Raw genomic sequence first — 21,250 nt, 5'->3', positions numbered from 1 at the left:
CACGAGCCGCGCGGCGCAATCCGGACGGTCCCCGCTGCCTCTGGGAGCTGTGTGTTTCCCAGCAGGCAGCGGGGCACTTGCTGAAGGGGGCGGGCGCTTGCGGAAAGGGGCGTGACATACACCCCTTTCCGTAGAGAGCTAGCCCGGAAGTGGGTGCAGTTACCTGGATTATCCAGGTAACTGCACCCCCCTCCCCCCTGAAAGGTGCCGATTGTGGCGCCGGAGGGGGGGGGATTCCGATGAGCGGAGGTCCATTTTAGGGTGGACCTCCGCTTTAAAAAGCACAACAATGTATTTTTTTTATATTGGTTAAAGTAGATTGACTTGTGTCCTTTAAACCCAAGTACATAATTTTGCAAAAATCTTTTGAGATTCACAATGGGTTGTGGTCACAAGGATGCTGCTAAGAAACACAGCAGGTTCTTCGATTTAACACCTCTGAGATTAGTTATCCATAACTATCCAATATTATCACACGGTTACAGCACAATTCAAGCATATATAGCATGGAAACTATGCTTTCAGAGAAGAGAACACCGGAGAAAATCTCTTGCTTAGTACGTACAATGTGTTTGTGACCACCGAAACACTTTAGAGAAAAGGCTGCAATGGCCGGTTGCATAGACTGGAGAAAGCACATGGAAGTGAGGGATGAGGTAAGCAAAGGTCTATTTTAAACCGCACCCAGAGCATAAATGAGCATTAAACCCCTGCAGAGTGGGGGTAGCCCTACTATAAGGAAAGTTCAGTTATAAACTCAAAACAAGTTGCATTATTTGACAACACACTTACCCTCATAGCAATCCCGGACTGTGTCAAAATAAACATAGTACTGGTCATTGGTGAAGAAGAGGAGGCTGAGCCACGAATCAAAGGCATATATTGGGACAATAAAGAGGATTCTTACAATATGTCGCTGTTCATTGGGACAGCTATAGGAGCGAAGGTGCATATAGATCTGAGGGAAAAAAAAAGGAAAAAACAGAAACTAACATTAAGGTTTAACAATGAAAAATATCGAATGCATGACGTATAAAAGGCATGAAGGCTAGGTTAAATTCAACCGTAGTGTTCACTTACTGCAACCCCCTTGGAAGGCCTCTTCCTTCCTCTTTTCCTATATACAGTTTATGTGGTCACATGGACTGCACTATGCAGTTGTTACTACATGGTGAAAGGTTGAATTATTATATAAATATCAATTTAGTTGTATACTAATAGAGCAGTAGATCCGGGCACCAAAATATTCTTTCATTTTTGTCTCCTTTTGGATCCAGCTGATCCGTTCACTGCCCTGAGATCTCGCTAAGCACTAAATCGCTATTTGTTGAGTAGGAACTGAGTATTATTCCTTCCAGATTATAATCACTGAGTACATTATGACATACATGATTGATGCCAATATTGATCATGAAATACAGACGCCATTCTCCAGGGATGGGGAAAATGCAGATACTGATAAAGAACCTTTGAAAAAACTTTTTAGGAATCATAAAAAAACTGACTATTAAATTCCTTAACAGGAAATGGGATATTTCATCCCTAAACCTGCATATTGCTAATAAAGTTATACCAAGGGGGTTGAGGGAAAGGGTAGTCCCAGCTGAACACCTCCACACACCCAGATTTTTACAAATCTGGAAGGAGGAGTGTGCTAATAGGGGCTTGAATGTAATAGGACTTATTGTAGCGGATGAAGAAAAACAGTTGCAGGAACTACAAGGAGGAACTTGTAAGCAGTGCCAAACAACTTGAAACCTATAAAGATGAAAGTGAATTTGAAAAGAACAATGAGTTTCTTAAAAAGGAAATTGAAAGAATCCAAAAAACATTAAATATAACAAACAAGAGAAATTTTTTTTTTTTTTGAAAATATTTTTATTGATTTCAAGACAGACAGACAAACAGACATTCAACAGGTAACAGTGACATGCCACATTATTAGGACTAGACCCACGCAGGGGCCAGCTAGTTGCTTCCAACATAATAAATCTACCGCTGTAGCACGTCCACAAACAAACAACAACTAACATAGTGCTTGGTTGGCTCCCACTCGATGAAGATAATTAAGGACCAAATTTCTCAGTCGGGCCGCAAGGGACAGTAGAAAAAGTGATCTAGACCCACAGTAGTGGCTATACCATATAAAAGTATACAAAGAAGTAGAGCAATACTAGGCACCCCCTACAACAAGAATCCCATCCACCCATAGAATGGCAACACTTACATGTTCAATCTGTGGTCGCTGTGGAGGCCTCAGCCAGCCATCTGGCCCACACTCTCATGTATTTAAACAAGAGAAATTTAAACACAATCCGCTTGATTGGGAAAAGGGGTGATGTCTGATCCAACTAAACAAAATAGAAGTAGAAGTAGGTCGAGAGATTTTAGGTCAAAACAATGTAGCCACACCAACAGGACTAGGAACAAATGGAAAAATACCAACAGGACTAGGTCATCTTCTGATAGTGACTTAGAAACTGGAGGTCAATCTGTCACCTTTGCTGGGGAACTAGAGGGGAAAATGAGTGCTTTGGACCCCAAACAAATTTCAACCAAAAAAGAAAAGGGGAAAAATAAAAAAAACACAAGGAAAAGGAAACGAAAGAGAAGGGACAAGGAGTCAGAAGTGGTAGACTCAGGAACCAAAAAAATATATACTAGGTAGTTGTCCCCAGGACACATTAATAAACTATTTAAAATTTGTGAACCTATCCAACTTCCATCTAAAAAGAACACATACACAATTATTGTAAAAGGGTCTTTCTTTTTCCCCAACCTCACTCATGAAGGCATTTGAGGTCTTTAACCACTTGGGATCCGCGCTATTGCAAAATGACGGCAATAGCGCGGACCCACATTTTCGGGACTACGTCTATTGACGTAGTCCCGGTTACGAGCGGCCTGCGCGCCCCCTGAGGGGCGCGCGCGGCGCGCTCTGATCGGCGAGTCCGTGAGACTCGCCTGATCACCGATCCGTGTAAGGGGTCGATCCCGACCCCTTATCACGTGATCAGCTGTCAGCCAATGACAGCTGATCATGTGATAAAACGGAGCCGGTAATCGGCTAGTATTCCTCCTCGCGCTGACAGCGCGAGGAGAAAAAAAAAAAGCCGATCGCCGGCGGCCGTGTTCGGGACATCAGTCCCGATCACGGCCAGCAATTTAAAAGGACACCTGCCCCCTGCCAGTGCCCACCTGCCACCCGCAGTGCCATCCTGAAATAAAGTAAGTGCCCCCCTGTCAGTGCCACCCAGCAGTGCCCATAGTGCCCACAGTGCCACCCAGCAGTGCCCACAGTGCCACCCAGCAGTGCCCACAGTGCCACCCACAGTGCCACCCAGCAGTGCCACCCACAGTGCCACCCAAAATCTGCCTCAGGTGCTGCACCCCAGTGCCGCCCATCAGTGCCCAGCAGTGCCGCCCATCAGTGCCCAGCAGTGCCGCCCATCAGTGCCCAGCAGTGCCACCTATCAGAGCCACCTATCAGTGCCACCTATCAGTGCCCATCAGTCCCATCTATCTGTGGTACCTATCAGTGCCCATCCGTGCCACCCATCCGTGCCACCCATCCGTGCCATCTTATCTGTGCCCATCTTTGCCCATCAGTGCCGCCTTATCTGTGCCCATCGGTGCCGCCTTATCTGTGCCTATTAGTGCCGCCTTAACTATGCCTATCAGTGCCCACCAGTGCAGCCTATCAGTGCCCACCAATGCAGCCCATCAGTGCCCACCAATGCAGCCCATCAGTGCCCACCAATGCAGCCTATAAGTGCCGCCTAATCAGCGCACTTCAATGAAGGAGAAAAATGACCCGTTTGCAAAATTTTATAACAAACTATTAAAACATGATTTTTTTTTTTTTTTTTTTGCATCTTTTTTTGTTTGTTTAGCAAAAAATAAAACTCCGAGCTGTAACTAAATACCACCAAAAGAAAGCTCTATTTGTGGGAAAAAAATGATAAAAATTTCATTTGGGTACAGTGTTGTATGACCGCGCAATTGTCACTCAAAGTGCATCAGCGCTGAAAGCTGAAAATTGGTCTGGGACTGAGGGGGGTTTAAGTGCCCAGTAAGCAAGTGGTTAAAGACCTAGACCTCTTGAGAAAAGTCCTTTATAAGCTATGGCACGAATATAATTTGCTAAACCAGGAGCCCAAGAATGAAGGGGGTACAATAGATAGGGGGGACGGTAAGAAGGCACTGGAAAGCCTTCCATCACTACTGGAGAACACGGATAGCGAGTCAGAAGATGAGATGAGCCAACCTATTAGGAGAACAGCTAATTTGAGAATTAGATCAATAATCTATATAGATCAATAATAAAACAAATGGCTTAAATTGTTTTTGGACTTGGCCCAAAAGGATCTATACAAGATCAATTTGAACTGGCTAGGTCCTCACAATTTAACCAGCAATGAACGTCAGGCATTAAAAGAATTGGAGAAAGCCCCTTACCTTGTGATTAAAAAGCGTGACAAGGGTGGGAATATGGTCCTACTGAGTGAGACCCTCTATGAAAAAGGAGACCCAAAGACAACCTGGAGATAAATATACCTATTAGAGCTGCCACGACGCGTCGACATAATCTACTACGTCGACTACGAAAATACGTCGACTTGCGTGAAAGCCGTCGATGCATCACACGTGTGCCATCTCGCGGGTAAATGGCGCTAATGGCAGCGGCAGCTGCTGCTGATGCTCCTGCTCCCGGGAATGGGGAAAAAAGTTCCGGTGCATCACAAAAAGCCAGACCACGACTTTCAAAGGTATGGGAATTCTTTAAGCAGAGGCCAAATAAAATGCTCCCTCTGCAAAACCGAAATGGCGTACCACGGCAGCACTACTGCGATGCATGAGCACCTCAGAAGAAAACATCCTGGCGCACTACGGCCTCAAACGGACGAGCCATCTTTGTAAGTACTACTTACTAGTATTTTGCTCGCTTTGGGAGACAATGGTATGGGAGTAATTTGTGGTCAATATTTATTAATATATGCTCATGCTGCTACTGCTAGTAAGTAAGATACATCATTAGTGCATGCTCAGGGGGTACATATTTGTTGCTGTGCTGCTTTGCCAATTTCTTTTTTGTACTTGTAGTGGCCATCTCATGTTTTTTTTAAATGTTTCATTCACAAGGCACTTTTTGCACTGGAGCCCTCAGTGACTGTCTTGCTGATCTGGGGATCCCTCAGGGCATGGTTGACAATGACAATGAATTTGACAACTTCCTGCAATGTATGACCTGAGAGAAGAGATGTCATGCTTTTCTTCCAATACACAGAGCAGCAACAATATAATATTAATTTATTTAATTGCAGACATTTACTACCCTACCCATACCCTTTGGAATACACAGTACAAGTACATTATTAGCATTGAGCATTCATGTTGGTTAAACTTGGTTCAGGTTCCTAAATGTTAATTATTATTGTGCGTTTTTTTTCTCAGGAAGAGGCAAAGCTGTGTACAGGAGTTCTTCTTCCATAAAAAGGATGTCACTGTTTGCACACCCCAAATGGCCCTTGCATATACCAATAGCATACTCAACATGATTGTAAAAGATATGAGACCTCTTTCTATTGTAGATGGTCAAGGATTTTGTGAGATGATCAACGCGTTTTACCCAGGATACACGCTTCCCTCCAGGTCCCATTTCACTAAGCTGATGGAGAAGAAATATGAGGAGAATTTTGAAAGATTGAAAGCATCACTCAAAGATGTGAAATCAAAAATAGCTCTCCCCACAGACGCATGGACCAGTATTGCCACAGAGGCATACTTGGGTGTCACATGCCACTTCATCAATGAAGACTAGAATCTTACATCGTACAATCTGAACACTATGCCACTTGAAGATCGACACAGCTGAAAATATTGCTAACTGGGTGGAAAAAGCAGCTGAAAAGTTTGAGATATCCATGGCCAATGTAAATGTAGTTGTCCATGATAACGCTGCAAATGCTGTCACTGCTCTGCGTATTTTGGAAGAAAAGCATGGCATCTCTTCTCTCAGGTGTGCTGGTCATACATTGCAGTTAGTTGTCAACCATGCCCTGAGGAATCCCCAGATCAGCAAGACCCTGAGGGCTGCAAAGTGCCTTGTGGAACATTTAAAAAAAAGTGAGCTGGCCACTACGAAGCTTAAAGCAAAGCAGCAACAAATGGGTACCCCTGAGCATGCACTAATAAATGATGTATCCGTAAGATGGAACAGTACTTTACACATACGCATATAAAAAGGGAAGTTTGGGACTTTAAATGAAGCACTTGGATAGTAAACGACAAAATTATTTCATTGGACCATATTAATTTATTTAATTGAATGTTCAAAGGAACTACTCATTATAAATAAGTCCAATTGAAGATATATATAAATAATGATACAGAAGAAACATAGTATATGACATAATGTATAGTATCCACAAGTAATCATACATAACAGTAATAGATAAGTTGGTTAGGTAATATGGCAAAATGATGCCCATGACAGCATATCCGACATCAACACATGTATGCACATGATAGAAAAGCATCCCATAATTGTAAACAAAATTTGTAATAAATGGTCAAGGACTTCTAAATAAGTAATTCGAAACTTATAGATGTGGTTTCGTATACAGGTATAACCCGAGCATCAAAATACAAAGCTCGACGCGTTTCGTGGGTATCTCCCCACTCATCAGGAGCAGATGCTACCACAGAGTTTCTATAAAAAAATAAAATAAAATAAAAATTATACAAATAATATACTGACCAATAAATTAAGATAGTAAGTACATAAAACTATGTTATGGATAGATATTTTGGTTAGGGCAGACTCACCAGTCCAGGCGTTAAATGCAACGCACAGCGATGGGCGCCAGGCGGGCCAGGGACAAAACCCACTATGCGGGCACTGAGGCGGCAAATAAATGGATACGATATCTGGCACAGAAGAAGTGTATCAGCATGAGAGAGTGTGCTAAATGGTGTTAATACTAAGAAAAGTAAAAGTGAAAATTAGAAATTTGATGTCGGATATGCTGTCATGGGCATCATTTTGCCATATTACCTAACCAACTTATCTATTACTGTTATGTATGATTACTTGTGGATACTATACATTATGTCATATACTATGTTTCTTCTGTATCATTATTTATATATATCTTCAATTGGACTTATTTATAATGAGTAGTTCCTTTGAACATTCAATTAAATAAATTAATATGGTCCAATGAAATAATTTTGTCGTTTACTATCCAAGTGCTTCATTTAAAGTCCCAAACTTCCCTTTTTATATGCGTATTAATTACCGGGATGGAGGTACTTAACTGTACTTCATTTAAAGTCCCAAATCTCTCCCCCTCCGTTGTCTATATTTCATATATACCGGGATGGAAGCACTTGGATAAAAGGGTTTGGTAGTGTTCCCCTACCTTCCCTGTGTCAAAACTGTCAATATAGTGTTTTTCTTGATACTGAATTGTTTGTATCTACATATATTTATTATATTCTTCTATTCATGCACATACTGTATAATGACAGCATTTACCGACACCGTTTAATATGCCGTAGATGGATATTCAGTTATTAAGGTTTGACGTATACCCACTGGCCGGCCTATTGTGCTCCGTATGAGGCGATTGGGAGGTTGGGCGGTACTTGGTCTTTTCTTTCTTGTGGGCACTGTGATGCGCCAGCGGGTCCTCCCCTCCTCCCCTTTCGTTTTGATTGGGAGGTTCGGGCGGACTCCACTCTGCGCATCAACGCCATGTTACCTACGCCGTGCGTGTAACGTTCGTTTGAACGACATCACGCCGGCGTTTTCGGTCTTTCCATTCTCCGTGTTTCCGGGAAGGGAGGGGGTTAACGTGCCTGTCGCTGGTTGATGACCGGGGCTGGGCGCGGCCCCTCCCACCCGGTCTCACGCACATGGCGTTGGCGGCATATTTAAACCCCCCTCGGGGATGGCTGCTTGTCTGGCCATTCTCTGTATGGGGCTTGAACACATCAGTTGGCTGGTCAGCCGGCTGTTGTTCCAGGATCGTTATCATGGTACATACTTGTCCACTTTTTTCATCTGTTGTTTTTTTTTTTTTTTTCTTTCTTTTTATCCTTACTGACACATCCTGTGTTTATCGTTTATCAATTATCCCTCTTTGGTTATTACTACCTACACTTACCTTACTCTTCATTATCACATTTATCTTATCCCCTGCACTCACACTCCCACACACTCCTACACACTCATTCTTTTCAACCCTTCCATACTTTTTCTGTTTCCAATATGTCAGCTATTTTTTGTATAACCCCTACTCATCTTCACTCTGCTCTGTGTGCATCATCTTGCGAAGTTTGTTGTGGACTGATTTTTCTAATTTTCACTTTTACTTTTCTTAGTATTAACACCATTTAGCACACTCTCTCATGCTGATACACTTCTTCTGTGCCAGATATCGTATCCATTTATTTGCCGCCTCAGTGCCCGCATAGTGGGTTTTGTCCCTGGCCCGCCTGGCGCCCATCGCTGTGCGTTGCATTTAACGCCTGGACTGGTGAGTCTGCCCTAACCAAAATATCTATCCATAACATAGTTTTATGTACTTACTATCTTAATTTATTGGTCAGTATATTATTTGTATAATTTTTATTTTATTTTATTTTTTTATAGAAACTCTGTGGTAGCATCTGCTCCTGATGAGTGGGGAGATACCCACGAAACGCGTCGAGCTTTGTATTTTGATGCTCGGGTTATACCTGTATACGAAACCACATCTATAAGTTTCGAATTACTTATTTAGAAGTCCTTGACCATTTATTACAAATTTTGTTTACAATTATGGGATGCTTTTCTATCATGTGCATACATGTGTTGATGTCGGATATGCTGTCATGGGCATCATTTTGCCATATTACCTAACCAACTTATCTATTACTGTTATGTATGATTACTTGTGGATACTATACATTATGTCATATACTATGTTTCTTCTGTATCATTATTTATATATATCTTCAATTGGACTTATTTATAATGAGTAGTTCCTTTGAACATTCAATTAAATAAATTAATATGGTCCAATGAAATAATTTTGTCGTTTACTATCCAAGTGCTTCATTTAAAGTCCCAAACTTCCCTTTTTATATGCGTATTAATTACCGGGATGGAGGTACTTAACTGTACTTCATTTAAAGTCCCAAATCTCTCCCCCTCCGTAGTACTTTACACATGATCAGCCTCCTTCTTGAACAGAGGTGGCCTGTGACTGCAACTCTTTCCGATCCTGATGTCACACCACGACAGAAGCGCTTCCTGGATTTAAAATATGATCAGTGGAGCTTACTTGAGGAAGTGGAACAAGTCCTGAAGCCATTTGAGTGTGCTACTGTTTTCTTGAGTGGAGAGTCCTATGTGACTGCTTCCGCTCTACCTCCTCTGGTAAAGGGCCTGCAGAAATCCATACAGAGCACAATTTGCGAGACAGCAGCAGTCAAGGCTTTCCAAAGTGTTGCTGCACAGGAGATGACATCAAGATGGAAGCGGGAAACTAAATTCAGAGATGATGGTGGAGAAAATATATGTCTTATTGCAGCAGCCCTGGACCCCAGATTCCACAAACTAAAATTCCTGCCAGCACAGGACAGTTTAAAAGTTCACCTCAAGATCCAAGCTCTTGCTCTTGAAGTGAAAAGAAGATGAGGAAGAGCAAATGCAACATTGATGTGAGGCACAACGGTTAGCCAGTGCAGACATGCCTCTTCTCAGAAAATTTCAAGTGTCTCTGTTAGACACTTTGCTCGGTTCTTCAGATTCAGATGACCACCACAGTAATGGCGAGGATGACACTGGTCACATCCAAGATCAAGAAACCCACAGTGAAGTTGTGCGGAATGAGATACACATGTATTTCAGTGAGCAGGCTATTCCAAAGGAAGAAAAATCAGTTGAAATGGTGGAAGGAAAATGAAAAGAGGTTTCCCATCTTGGCCATGCTGGCAAAGAGTTACTTGTCTGTGCCTGCAACATCAACCCCATCTGAAAGGCTTTTCTCAGTTGCTGGAAACATTGTGACTAAAAAAAGAGCAAGCCTAACATCAGAGCAAGTCAATATGCTAACCTTCCTCCATTGCAATGCTAAAATATAGGATTGCAATGGAGAAAGTAAAACGGGTCCCCAACCTTTTGCACTCATGACTGTTTTTGTTGGGCTGTATTAGTGTATTTATGTTGAGATAGTTCATGGCTGCCTTTAGTTACATAGTTACATAGTTAGTCAGGTTGAAAAAAGACACAAGTCCATTCAGTTCAACCAAAAAAAAAAAATAATAATAAATATCATACCAACCCATATAATATACCCAATTCTATACCCACAGTTGATCCAGAGGAAGGCAAAAAACCCCAGTAGAGCATGATCCAATTTGCTAAAGCAGGGGAAAAAATTCCTTCCTGATCCCCCGAGAGGCAATCGGATTTTCCCCGGATTAACTTTACCTATAAATTTTAGTACCCAGTTATATTACGTACACTTAGGAAATAATCCAGGCCTTTCTTAAAGCAATCCACTGAGCTGGCCATAACCACCTCTGCAGGGAGTCTATTCCACATTTTCACAGCTCTTACTGTGAAGAAACCTTTCCATATTTGGAGATGAAATCTCTTCTCCTCTAGACGTAAAGAGTGCCCCCTTGTCCTCTTTGTTGACTGTAAAGTGAATAACTCGACACCAAGTTCCCTATATGGACTCCTTATATATTTGTACATGTTGATCAAATCCCCCCTTAATCTCCTCTTATCAAGAGTGAATAAATTCAGTTCCTCTAATCTTTCCTCATAGCGGAGTTCCTCCATGCCTCTTATCAATTTGGTTGCCCTTCTCTGCACTTTCTCCAGTTCCCCGATATCCTTTTTGAGAACTGGTGCCCAAAACTGAACGGCATATTCCAGATGAGGTCTTACTAATGATTTGAACAGGGGCAAAATTATATCTATCTCTCTCTGGAGTACATACCTCTCTTAATACAGGAAAGGACTTTGCTCACTTTGGAAACTGCAGCTTGGCATTGCATGCTATTGAGTTTATGATCTACCAAAACCCCCAGATCCCTCTCCACTATGGATTCCCCCAGTTGTACTCCCCCCTAGCATGTATGATGCATGCATATTCTTAGCCCCCAAGTGCATAACGTTACATTTCTCAACATTAAACATCATCTGCCACATAGTCACCCAATTAGACAGAGCATTGAGGTCGGTTGTAAATTGGTGACATCCTGTAAGGACGTTATTGCACTGCATAGCTTGGTGTCATCTGCAAAGACGGAAATTTTACTTTTGATCCCAGACCCAATATCATTTATAAAGAGATTAAAAAGCAAGGGTCCCAGCACTGAACATTGGGGTACACCACTGATAACCTTAGTCCATTCAGAGTAAGAATCATTAACCACTACTCTCTGAATTCTGTCTTTTAGCCAGTTTTCTATCCATCTACAAACTGATGTTTCCAAACCTGTAGACTTTACCTTACACATGAGCCGTGTGTGCGCAACTGTATCGAACGCTTTTGCAAAATCCAAAATATATCACGTCCACCGCCACCCCTCTGTCCAAGGTTTTACTTACCACCTCATAAAAAGAAATCAGGTTTCTCTGACAACTTCTGTCTTTCATGAATCCATGCTGTCTGTTGCTCAAAATATTTTTTTCCTGCAAGAACTCGTCTATGTGGTCTTTTATTAATCCCTCGAGTATCGAAAACAGAAGGGGGGGGGGAGGGTTGTGTTGCGCTTCCTAAATACCAAAAAAACGAATACAATAAATAAAAATACAAAATTAATAATAGTAGATAGAGTGCAAAATAGTGCTTTATAGAAAAAGTGCAATAGTGCTTTGTCAGCAGCACTTAAAACTTATAAAAGTGCATTCAAATGAACATCTAATATAAAGTGTTCTTGTGCATCACTCCAGTGTCTGGAAATAGGCAAAAAAGTGCTTGGGACCATAAAGTGCATATAATAAATTAATGTTGCAGTATGTGTAGAAATAGGTAAACATCTGTGATATAACTGCAGGCAAAATGTAATACATATGAAAAATGAATATATGCGATAAAATCGTATAAGAAAAGGGTTCTATAAATGCAATAAAATCAGTGATCTAAACATAAGAATGCAAAAAAACATGCAAAGAAACAGAGGAATGTACTAATTACATTCCTTAACATAGAGGGAACACAATAGCAGCAAAAACGTGGATTTCGATAAAGTGTCCCATACACAGTCCAATCGTGCAACTTTCAGATGTAATTTCACAGCCACAAATAAAGTGCAATGTGCCAAGGCAACTCCCCTCCAACGGTGTTCCATGCCAGTGCTGGTTATCTTAAATAATTACCTCATGGCTGCAAGGTATGCAGCAAAACAACTGATTTGCAGGGGGAACTCAGGAGAGTCAGGGGGGCTGTGGATAGGACTTCTGACGGTGCCGTTCTCCTTGTAGTTATGGCCAGCGAAAAGTGCTCAAAACAACAAGTAAAGGATATCCTCCATAGTGTAGTATTTAAAACAAGCGATTTATTTGAAATAACTAAAACTACTCACAAGCGGGAACAAATGAACAGGCACACAGCTTAACAGATCAGTGAACGATTTCCTCAGATACAGACGTCACTTCCGGTTTCCTACGCGTTACGTCACGTATGGACTTCAACTGGGATCATCCCAGTTGAAGTCCATACGTGACGTAACGCGTAGGAAACCGGAAGTGACGTCTGTATCTGAGGAAATCGTTCACTGATCTGTTAAGCTGTGTGCCTGTTCATTTGTTCCCGCTTGTAAGTAGTTTTAGTTATTTCAAATAAATAGCTTGTTTTAAATACTACACTATGGAGGATATCCTTTACTTGTTGTTTTGAGCACTTTTCGCTGGCCATAACTACAAGGAGAACGGCACCGTCAGAAGTCCTATCCACAGCCCCCCTGACTCTCCTGAGTTCCCCCTGCAAATCAGTTGTTTTGCTGCATACCTTGCAGCCATGAGGTAATTATTTAAGATAACCAGCACTGGCACAGAACACCGTTGGAGGGGAGTTGCCCTGGCACATTGCACTTTATTTGTGGCTGTGAAATTACATCTGAAAGTTGCACGATTGGACTGTGTATGGGACACTTTATCGAAATCCACGTTTTTGCTGCTATTGTGTTCCCTCTATGTTAAGGAATGTAATTAGTACATTCCTCTGTTTCTTTGCACGGTTTTTTGCATTCTTATGTTTAGATCACTGATTTTATTGCATTTATAGAACCCTTTTCTTATACGATTTTATCACATATATTCATTTTTCATATGCATTACATTTTGCCTGCAGTTATATCACAGATGTTTACCTATTTCTACACATACTGCAACATTAATTTATTATATGCACTTTATGGTCCCAAGCACTTTTTTGCCTATTTCCAGACACTGGAGTGATGCACAAGAACACTTTATATTAGATGTTCATTTAAATGCACTTTTATAAGTTTTAAGTGCTGCTCACAAAGCACTATTGCACTTTTTCTATAAAGCACTATTTTGCACTCTACTATTATTAATTTTGTATTTTTATTTATTGTATTAGTTTTTTTGGTATTTAGGAAGCGCAACACAACCCCCCCCCCCCCCCCCCCTTTCTGTTTTCTATACTATTGAGAGTTTACTCAGAGTGTTTGCTGCTCCCATTAGAACAGATCTTTTGCCTTCTTTTCAACTTTTTGCCATAGAGCGCGGGAGCCCTTTTACACACAATCCCTCGAGTATCGTCGCCACTATAGAAGTTAAACTAACGGGTTTATAATTACTTGGTAAAGACTTTGTTCCCTTTTTAAATATAGGCACCACATTGGCCCTGCGCCAATCCAGTGGTACTATTCCTGTCATTAATGAGTCCCTAAAAATTAGATACAATGGCTTTGAAATTACAGAGCTCAATTCTTTTAGGATCCGTGGGTGGATGCCATCAGGTCCAGGTGCTTTATCCACCTTTATTCTGTCCAAATATTTCTGGACCATATCACTTATGAGCCATTGTGGATTTGGGGCTGCGTCAGTACCACCCCCATTATGGACATGAGCTCCCCCATGCTCCTTTGTATACACAGAGCTGAAGAAAGTATTTAATAAGTTAGCCTTCTCTTTGTCCCCAGTCACCCACTCCAGATTATTTTGCAAAGGGCCTACATGCTCAGACTTAACCTTTTTACTATTAATATCTTTACATTTAGACATTTAGTGTATTGGCCATGTTTTTGCACAGCCACAGTGTTGAGCAGTGCTTTTGGTGGGCTTGGTTCCTTGCTTCCTTGCTTGAAAACTGTTACCTCCTCAGGTATGTTTTACATTACAATTACACACCACAAAAATACTGCTCAATCTACTCTACAATAACACTAAGTAATAATGATTACAATTACATAGTGTTATTGTATGTTGACCAGCATTTTTGTGGTGTTAAACAACAACACTTTAGGTCAAGAGGCATAATGCCATATAAATTCTGCCCAATACTTTGCAAAAGATGCATTCTGAAGGCATTATGTGTGCTTGAGTAGTAAGGTTAACACATAATGCCTTCTGAATGCATCTTTTGCAAAGTGTTAGACAGAATTTATATAGCATTTTCATGCCTCATGCCCTACAGCATTACCTTTTATTTTTGGGCACTTTATTTTTGTGTATTCTGTCTTTCATGTGTTTTGTACACAGTGTTGAGCAGCAGTGCAGAGCAGCAGTGCTTTTGTAGCATTTTTATATGGCATTTTTTAATGCTTCTGGCTCTGAATTAATGGCAATGCCATTATTCGTGCCTGATGCTAAAGTGTTGTTTCCATTTTATTTTTGGCACTTTTTTATACTGTAAAAACTTTACCACACTGAAGTACTTTTTGGAAAAAAATTAATAAAAGTTGAAATATTATATTAGAAGTTGTATGTATCTTTTTTTGTAAAGTTATCCAAAGGATTGTTATCTAATCACAAAAAGAACACACTAGATTCATTAAAAAAATAATAATCGGATAGTCGTTGACTAATCGAAAAAATTATCGATAAATTAGTCGACAGACAAATTAATCATTAGTTGCAGCTCTAATACCTATAAGAAACTCAGTGAGAACCCATTCCCGACCCTTATCAAAACGTTAAATAGAAAACTAAAACTGGGCCTGCAAGCAGGCCTGCTTTCACAGGAGGAGTATGATTACCTCCAAGTAGATGAATTCACTACCCAAACGTTTTAGATCATACCTAAACTGCACAAATCAATGACACAGCCCCCCTGGGAGACCAATTGCCTCCTTGGAAAACATAGCGCGATATGTGGACTGGTAGACCATCTGCAGTCTTTTCTAAGGGACACGAGAGATGTCCTTCTCAGACTGTTACATCTGTCCCTGCCGGAGGGGGTACTGCTGGTAGGGATAGATGTTGAGAGTTTGTACACTTCAATACCCCACCAGTGGGGGATTTAGGCCTCAATACATTTCCTTGAACAAGAATACACTCGGCTGGGGGCACAATGATTTTGTGGCTGAACTGCTACAACTCATGCTCTACAATAATTATTTCCAGTTCATAGGTAATAATTATCACCAACAAAGAGGTACCTGCATGGGGGCACCATGAGCTCCGGCCTACACGTGCCTCTACCTGGGTCTCTAGGAGGAAAAGGTAGTGTATAAATCTTCGATGTCCTCAGCCACTGTCTACTGTGGTTGAGGTACATTGATGATGTCCTTGTGGTGTGGAATGGTATACTGCAGAACAACTGAAGAATTTGCTGTCACAGCTTAATGTTAACGATAGGAATATTAGGCTTACCTATGCATACCACGAGACAACACTACCTTTCCTTGACTTACAACTTACCAGAGTTGGTAAGAAAATTACTACAGACATATCGCAAGGAATCTGCAGCGAATACCTTAATCTTGGCACAAAGCCATCACCCCAAATCATTGATCCATGGAATTCCTATGGGACAGTTCCTAAAGATTAGGAGGAACTGCTCCGAAGATCATCACTTCTCAGAAGAAGCTGATGATAGGTATAAGCATAGAGAAAGGTGGTACCCCCATAAACCTATTAGGAAGGCAATAAATAAGGCCATAAAGTGTAAACAAGAGAAACTCTTACAAAATCACAAAATAATTTTAAAAAGATGAAAAAACCTACCCAAGGATCATTACCAAATTTGGGACACAGTGGAATCAGGTCATAGATATTTTAACAAAACATTGGCAGATCCTGAGTTGGACTCCTATGATTGCCCCTAGTACCAAGTGCCACATATGAACTCTGGATTGTCAATTTGGACTAATGACATAGGATGGCCCATGTTATACAGTACCTACCTGCTTAATTATACACATCTGCAATTCACTCGGCTAACATCTACATATCCTTTAGGGGATAACTACAATCAACTGCTCAATTAGGAAGTAGGATGGTGGTATATGCAGTCTATTGAAAAACAATACTTCAACCAATTCTTATCCTATGAGCTATGTGTATGCGGGAGAAGGTCTAGCCGTGAAGGTAGGGTCCATGGGTTCCCTAACACCATCTCTACATACCAAGATTCCCTGGACCCCGCTGGGGGTCACATGAATCAACAACTTCACTTCCTGCTTGATCCTGTGAAGTTGTGAATGCAGACAGAAAGGGAGGGAATGCACAAATCAAGTGAGAACTAATTCCACGGGAATAGCAAGGCATCTGTTCCGCATGCAAGTGGATCCTTTGTACTTGACACAAAGTTGTCAATACCTTAAACTGAACATTCAGACCCTCAGAACCAAGTGTTCTGCCTGAATTCTTTATTTTTTTTTTAAAGTTAATGGGCAAGGCCATTTCTGATAAGAGACATCGATATACAATTTACGATAAAAGATAAAATATAAAAAATAAATTCCAAAGTGCGACGTGTTGCGATAAATTAAAAATCGCATAAAGTGCAAGTGCTCTAGTGTAATGTACACAAGCAACTTTTCAAATATATGCAAATATATGGTGACAAACAATACTAGTGTAAAGAACAAATGTCCATTTAAAGTGCAAGGTGCTGCGATTATTCTTGAAATCGCAGAGTGCTAGTGCTTCAACGTAACAACTGTGGATAAATGTGAAAGAATTGCGAAGTGGGGGGCAATGGTGCTGGTGATGGGGAATGTATCCTTTGTGGTTCTGTATAATCTGATGATGGGTGTCCCCTTACCTTACCGCTGTAAGGTAACAGCGTATATAAAGATCTTTGGGATCCTTGGCGGTGTTTCCCTTTAATATCCCATTGTGGTGTTCCCAGGTCCTGGCAGGTGGTGTTGTCCCTTTAAGGGATTTCTTTGGGGTATTGCAGCAATAGGGTCCCTCAACGGAATGGCGTGTATGTGGGTTCAAGAAAACATGGAGGAAGGATGCTCCATAGTATAGTATGTTCAAACAATCAGTTTTTATTTAAAAGATTAAAAATACTCACAAACACAGAGTGTATTCAGGCAGCGGGCTCGGTATGCGTCACTTCCGGTAGCTAGTGTCCCGACGAGTGTCCTTAAATAGAGGTTGAGCGCTAATGATATGGCGGCCATTTCTATGGAGACCTGGAAGTGTGCCGGCGGCTATTTTCTTAGTGACCCCGTCACTGGAAAGAGCACTGCGGCCATTTTTTTGGTGGATCGAAAGTCAACATCCCGTGTTTATATTCCCCGGAAGTGGAGTAGTAGCACTTTTTGTTTGTATTTGGCACATATCCGGTATTCTCAATACCGGAATTGCAGCGGCCGCCATTGTTTGGGTTATTTAAGAACAACAAGCCAGCGGCAGATATTAAAAAAGGAATGACCAGCAGGCTAAATAAAGAAAAAAACTGAGCAAGAGCGGCTGTACATCTTGCTAGAACTGACTATTGCTGGGACAATGTGAAGAATAAAAAAAAAAAAAAAAAACAAAAAATTTAATTAAATATATACCTGAATCAAGACACCGGCGAGGTACATAATTGTGATCAAGGAGAGTAAATAGGAAAATATAAGTAAAAATGTAGTATAATTCCGGATGCATAAAATTGGTAAAAAATTACTATAAAACATTTAATATAAAAAAGTATATCAAAATTAGGGATTATTCCGACAGATTATTTTTTGATCCGAGTGAAATGTTAAAAAAAGGGAGGAGACGGAAAAATAATTGCATAATATAAATATACAAATATGTATATTCAGATCTCTTTAGAGCGGCCGGAAATTACATATTTTGCCAAGCGAGCAATAGAAACAAAATAATCTGTGAAATATATATAAAAAAATATATATACCAAATATATCAAATATACTCAAAATAGACCACATGACATCGATACCAGAATCAGATCTGATAACACAAGCTATGAAGGGAGATATGAAAACTACAACCAACATACCCCCCAGAGAAATGACAGAGGACATACTCCTTACAGAAATGAGAGGAGAACATACTACCAAGATAGGACACCCCGGAATGGGTGGAAAAAAACTTTTTGGAGGAACAACAGGAGAAATAACGGTCCAAGACCATATCATGATAATAGAACCTACCATCAACAAAGGGATAACAGAGGACCAAATAATGACAACAGAGGGCGCCCCCATGACACACATACACCAAGAGGGAGAAGCCCCTATAGACAACAGGAGAGAGGTGGGGGTGGACACTATAACCCTCCACCCCAAGGACCACAATACCCATACGATAGGAGCCCGATTCGGACATATAACTATTATGCACCCCTTGATTAGAGACGAGATGAAGATAGGTCAGACAGACACAGACAATCGGACATGGACTACGAGAGATCTTTTTTAGAGAGGGGCAGAGAGAACGACCCACCAGGGAGAAACGAGAACCCCAGACACCAAAGGCGAACACCAGAAAGAAGAGGATGCAGGGGGGGAAGAGAACACAAAAGAAAAAGAGTAAAAGGGGAAGGGATCTTTAACCTCAGTGGACATGCATTGTCCCATGAGGAAATTGGAGTCCTGGATAAAGGATTAAAATATGCCCCAATCAAAAACCTGGATAAATTCCAAATATACGTGGGGATCCAGAAATTTGTTAGGACTCTGAACATCAAGAAATATCTAATCACTAATCCATGCAAACCAAGAACTACTAGAACCACAGAGGATATCATGCACAGTACCCTGAGAAATAAATCCATCTTTAATCCCGTGACGAAAGATAACAAACATATTGAGGTGTTTAAACAAATTGTGCTTGAGGAACTCAAAGATTTGAAGATAAAGAAACATGATGAACCCAAACACATTAAGAGTGGAATTAAGAAACTCACCAAGAGGAAAGACCTGGTCATACGCCCAGCAGACAAAGGAGGGGGCATAGTGATACTATCTAAAGAACAATATAATTCAAGCATGAATTCCTTCCTTGAAGATGAAGAGACATATATTTGACTGTTAAGCAATCCAATGTTCAAAATGCAGAAAAGCTCTCGAACAGGTCGTACATTTAGGCCTAAAAAAGGATATCTTGAACAAAAGAGGCGAACTACCTAATACCACAAGCATGTAGAACCCCCATTATTTACTCACTTCCCAAAACCCACAAAGACAAAGAAAACCCACCCCCCAGACCAATAGTGAATGGGATTGATTCACTAACTTCAAGAATGGGACAATACATTGATTACTACCTTCAGCCAGCTGTACAAAAAACACAAGCATACTTAAGGGACACAAAGCACATATTACAAATCCTAGAAGATATACCAACTGATGATGGGCCATGGTGGCTAGCCACAGCCGATGTTGCCTCACTATATACAATATTATTACATCATCAGGCTTGCGAAGCAACAAAGTGGGGACTCAGGAAGCACACAAATTTACCATTTATCCAGAGAAAATTCCTTGTGAAATGTCTAGACTTTTGCCTCAAAAACAGTTATTTCTGGTACGACCGTACTACCACCAGAAAACAGGTGTTGCCATGGGAGCAAAATTTGCTCCCAGTGTTGCAGGCCTTTTTATGGCACAGTGGGAGGAAGAAAGTGTCTTTGCCAACCCTCCAGGATCAACTACACACATATAGAAGATACATAGATGATGTTATAATCCTTTGGAAAGGTGAACAAACTAAACTCATCGATTTCCTGGAAGGCTTGAATAGGAACGATAGGAATATCAAACTATCTTGGGAAATAAGCAATGAATCAATCACCTTCCTGGATCTGGAGATAAGACAAGCAGACAATAAACTTTCCTCTAAAACACACTTTAAAAGTGTAGACCGAAACAGCTACCTGCCACTACAAAGTTGCCTCCATAAAAATTGGCTATACAACATACCGAAAGGCCAATTAATGCGCTTAAGACGCAAATGTACACAAGACGACCAATTTTACGAACAAGCTGCACACATGCAACAGAGATTCATAGAAAAAGGCTATAAAAAAAGAGTTTATTACTCAAAAAATTGCAGAAGTAGCAGAGATAAATCGCAAAGATCTAATCAAAAATAAATCTGGTAAAATGGCATCACAGGATACAATTCCAATCATTCTGGACTTCAATATTCAACATAAAAAGATAGAAAGAATTATTAAGCGGAATTGGAATATACTAAAAGCTGATAAACTCCTGAATGACATTCTACCCACTCGCCCAAGATTCATCTACAGACGAGCTCCCACCAAGTCGTGAAAAGTATCCCAGACCCCCAACAGGGAGAGGACTCACATTTTTTTACAGGGAAGGGTTTCTTTCATTGTAAAAGGTGTTTTGCCTGTACAAAAACCAAGCGTCCCAATGAAAAGAAAAAGCACTGGCAACACCTATGCGATTAATGAATTTATCTGTTGCAACACTGTTGGTGCCGTATATGCCCTAGAGTGCAGCTGCGGACTTCAATACATAGGACATACCAAGAGGCCATTAAGAGTACGTGTGAAAGAACACGTACAAAACATAAAGGGTTTTGACAAACACAATGTATCTAAACACTTCGCTACCTATCACAATAAAGACCCATCCCAATTGAAATTTTGGGGGATAGAGCCCTACATGAAACACTGGCGTGGGGGACAAGGTCAGAACCTTGAGCCAACTCGAGTCTAAATGGATTTATACCCCTAGACTCATTGACGCCAAAGGGCCTGAACATCGAGTTCGATCTCAATTGTTTTATTAGCGATTTTTTTCATTTTCCACCAAAATGGTCACCCCTTCCATG

At 40.9% G+C, this 21,250-nt stretch overlaps 1 protein-coding gene across 6 annotated transcripts in view; it reads right to left on the bottom strand.

Annotated features, from left to right (window-relative positions):
• The window catches only part of TMEM184B (transmembrane protein 184B), a 337,694-nt gene that overhangs the window by 133,893 nt on the left and 182,551 nt on the right, over window positions 1-21,250 (bottom strand). For all 6 annotated transcript variants that reach the window (XM_077452364.1, XM_077452365.1, XM_077452366.1 and 3 more), the window contains one exon: window positions 793-958. In XM_077452364.1, coding sequence (XP_077308490.1) covers window positions 793-958 — 166 coding nt within the window. The remainder of the gene's footprint in view (window positions 1-792; window positions 959-21,250) is intronic.

The sequence above is a fragment of the Lithobates pipiens genome, unplaced genomic scaffold (genome assembly GCF_037356315.1).
Source record: "Lithobates pipiens isolate NorthernLeopardFrog02 unplaced genomic scaffold, aLitPip1_a1.2 Scaffold_23, whole genome shotgun sequence".
NCBI lineage: Eukaryota > Metazoa > Chordata > Amphibia > Anura > Ranidae > Lithobates > Lithobates pipiens.
Note: the sequence above shows the minus strand (reverse complement) of the source record. Positions and strands in the feature narration are given on the sequence as shown.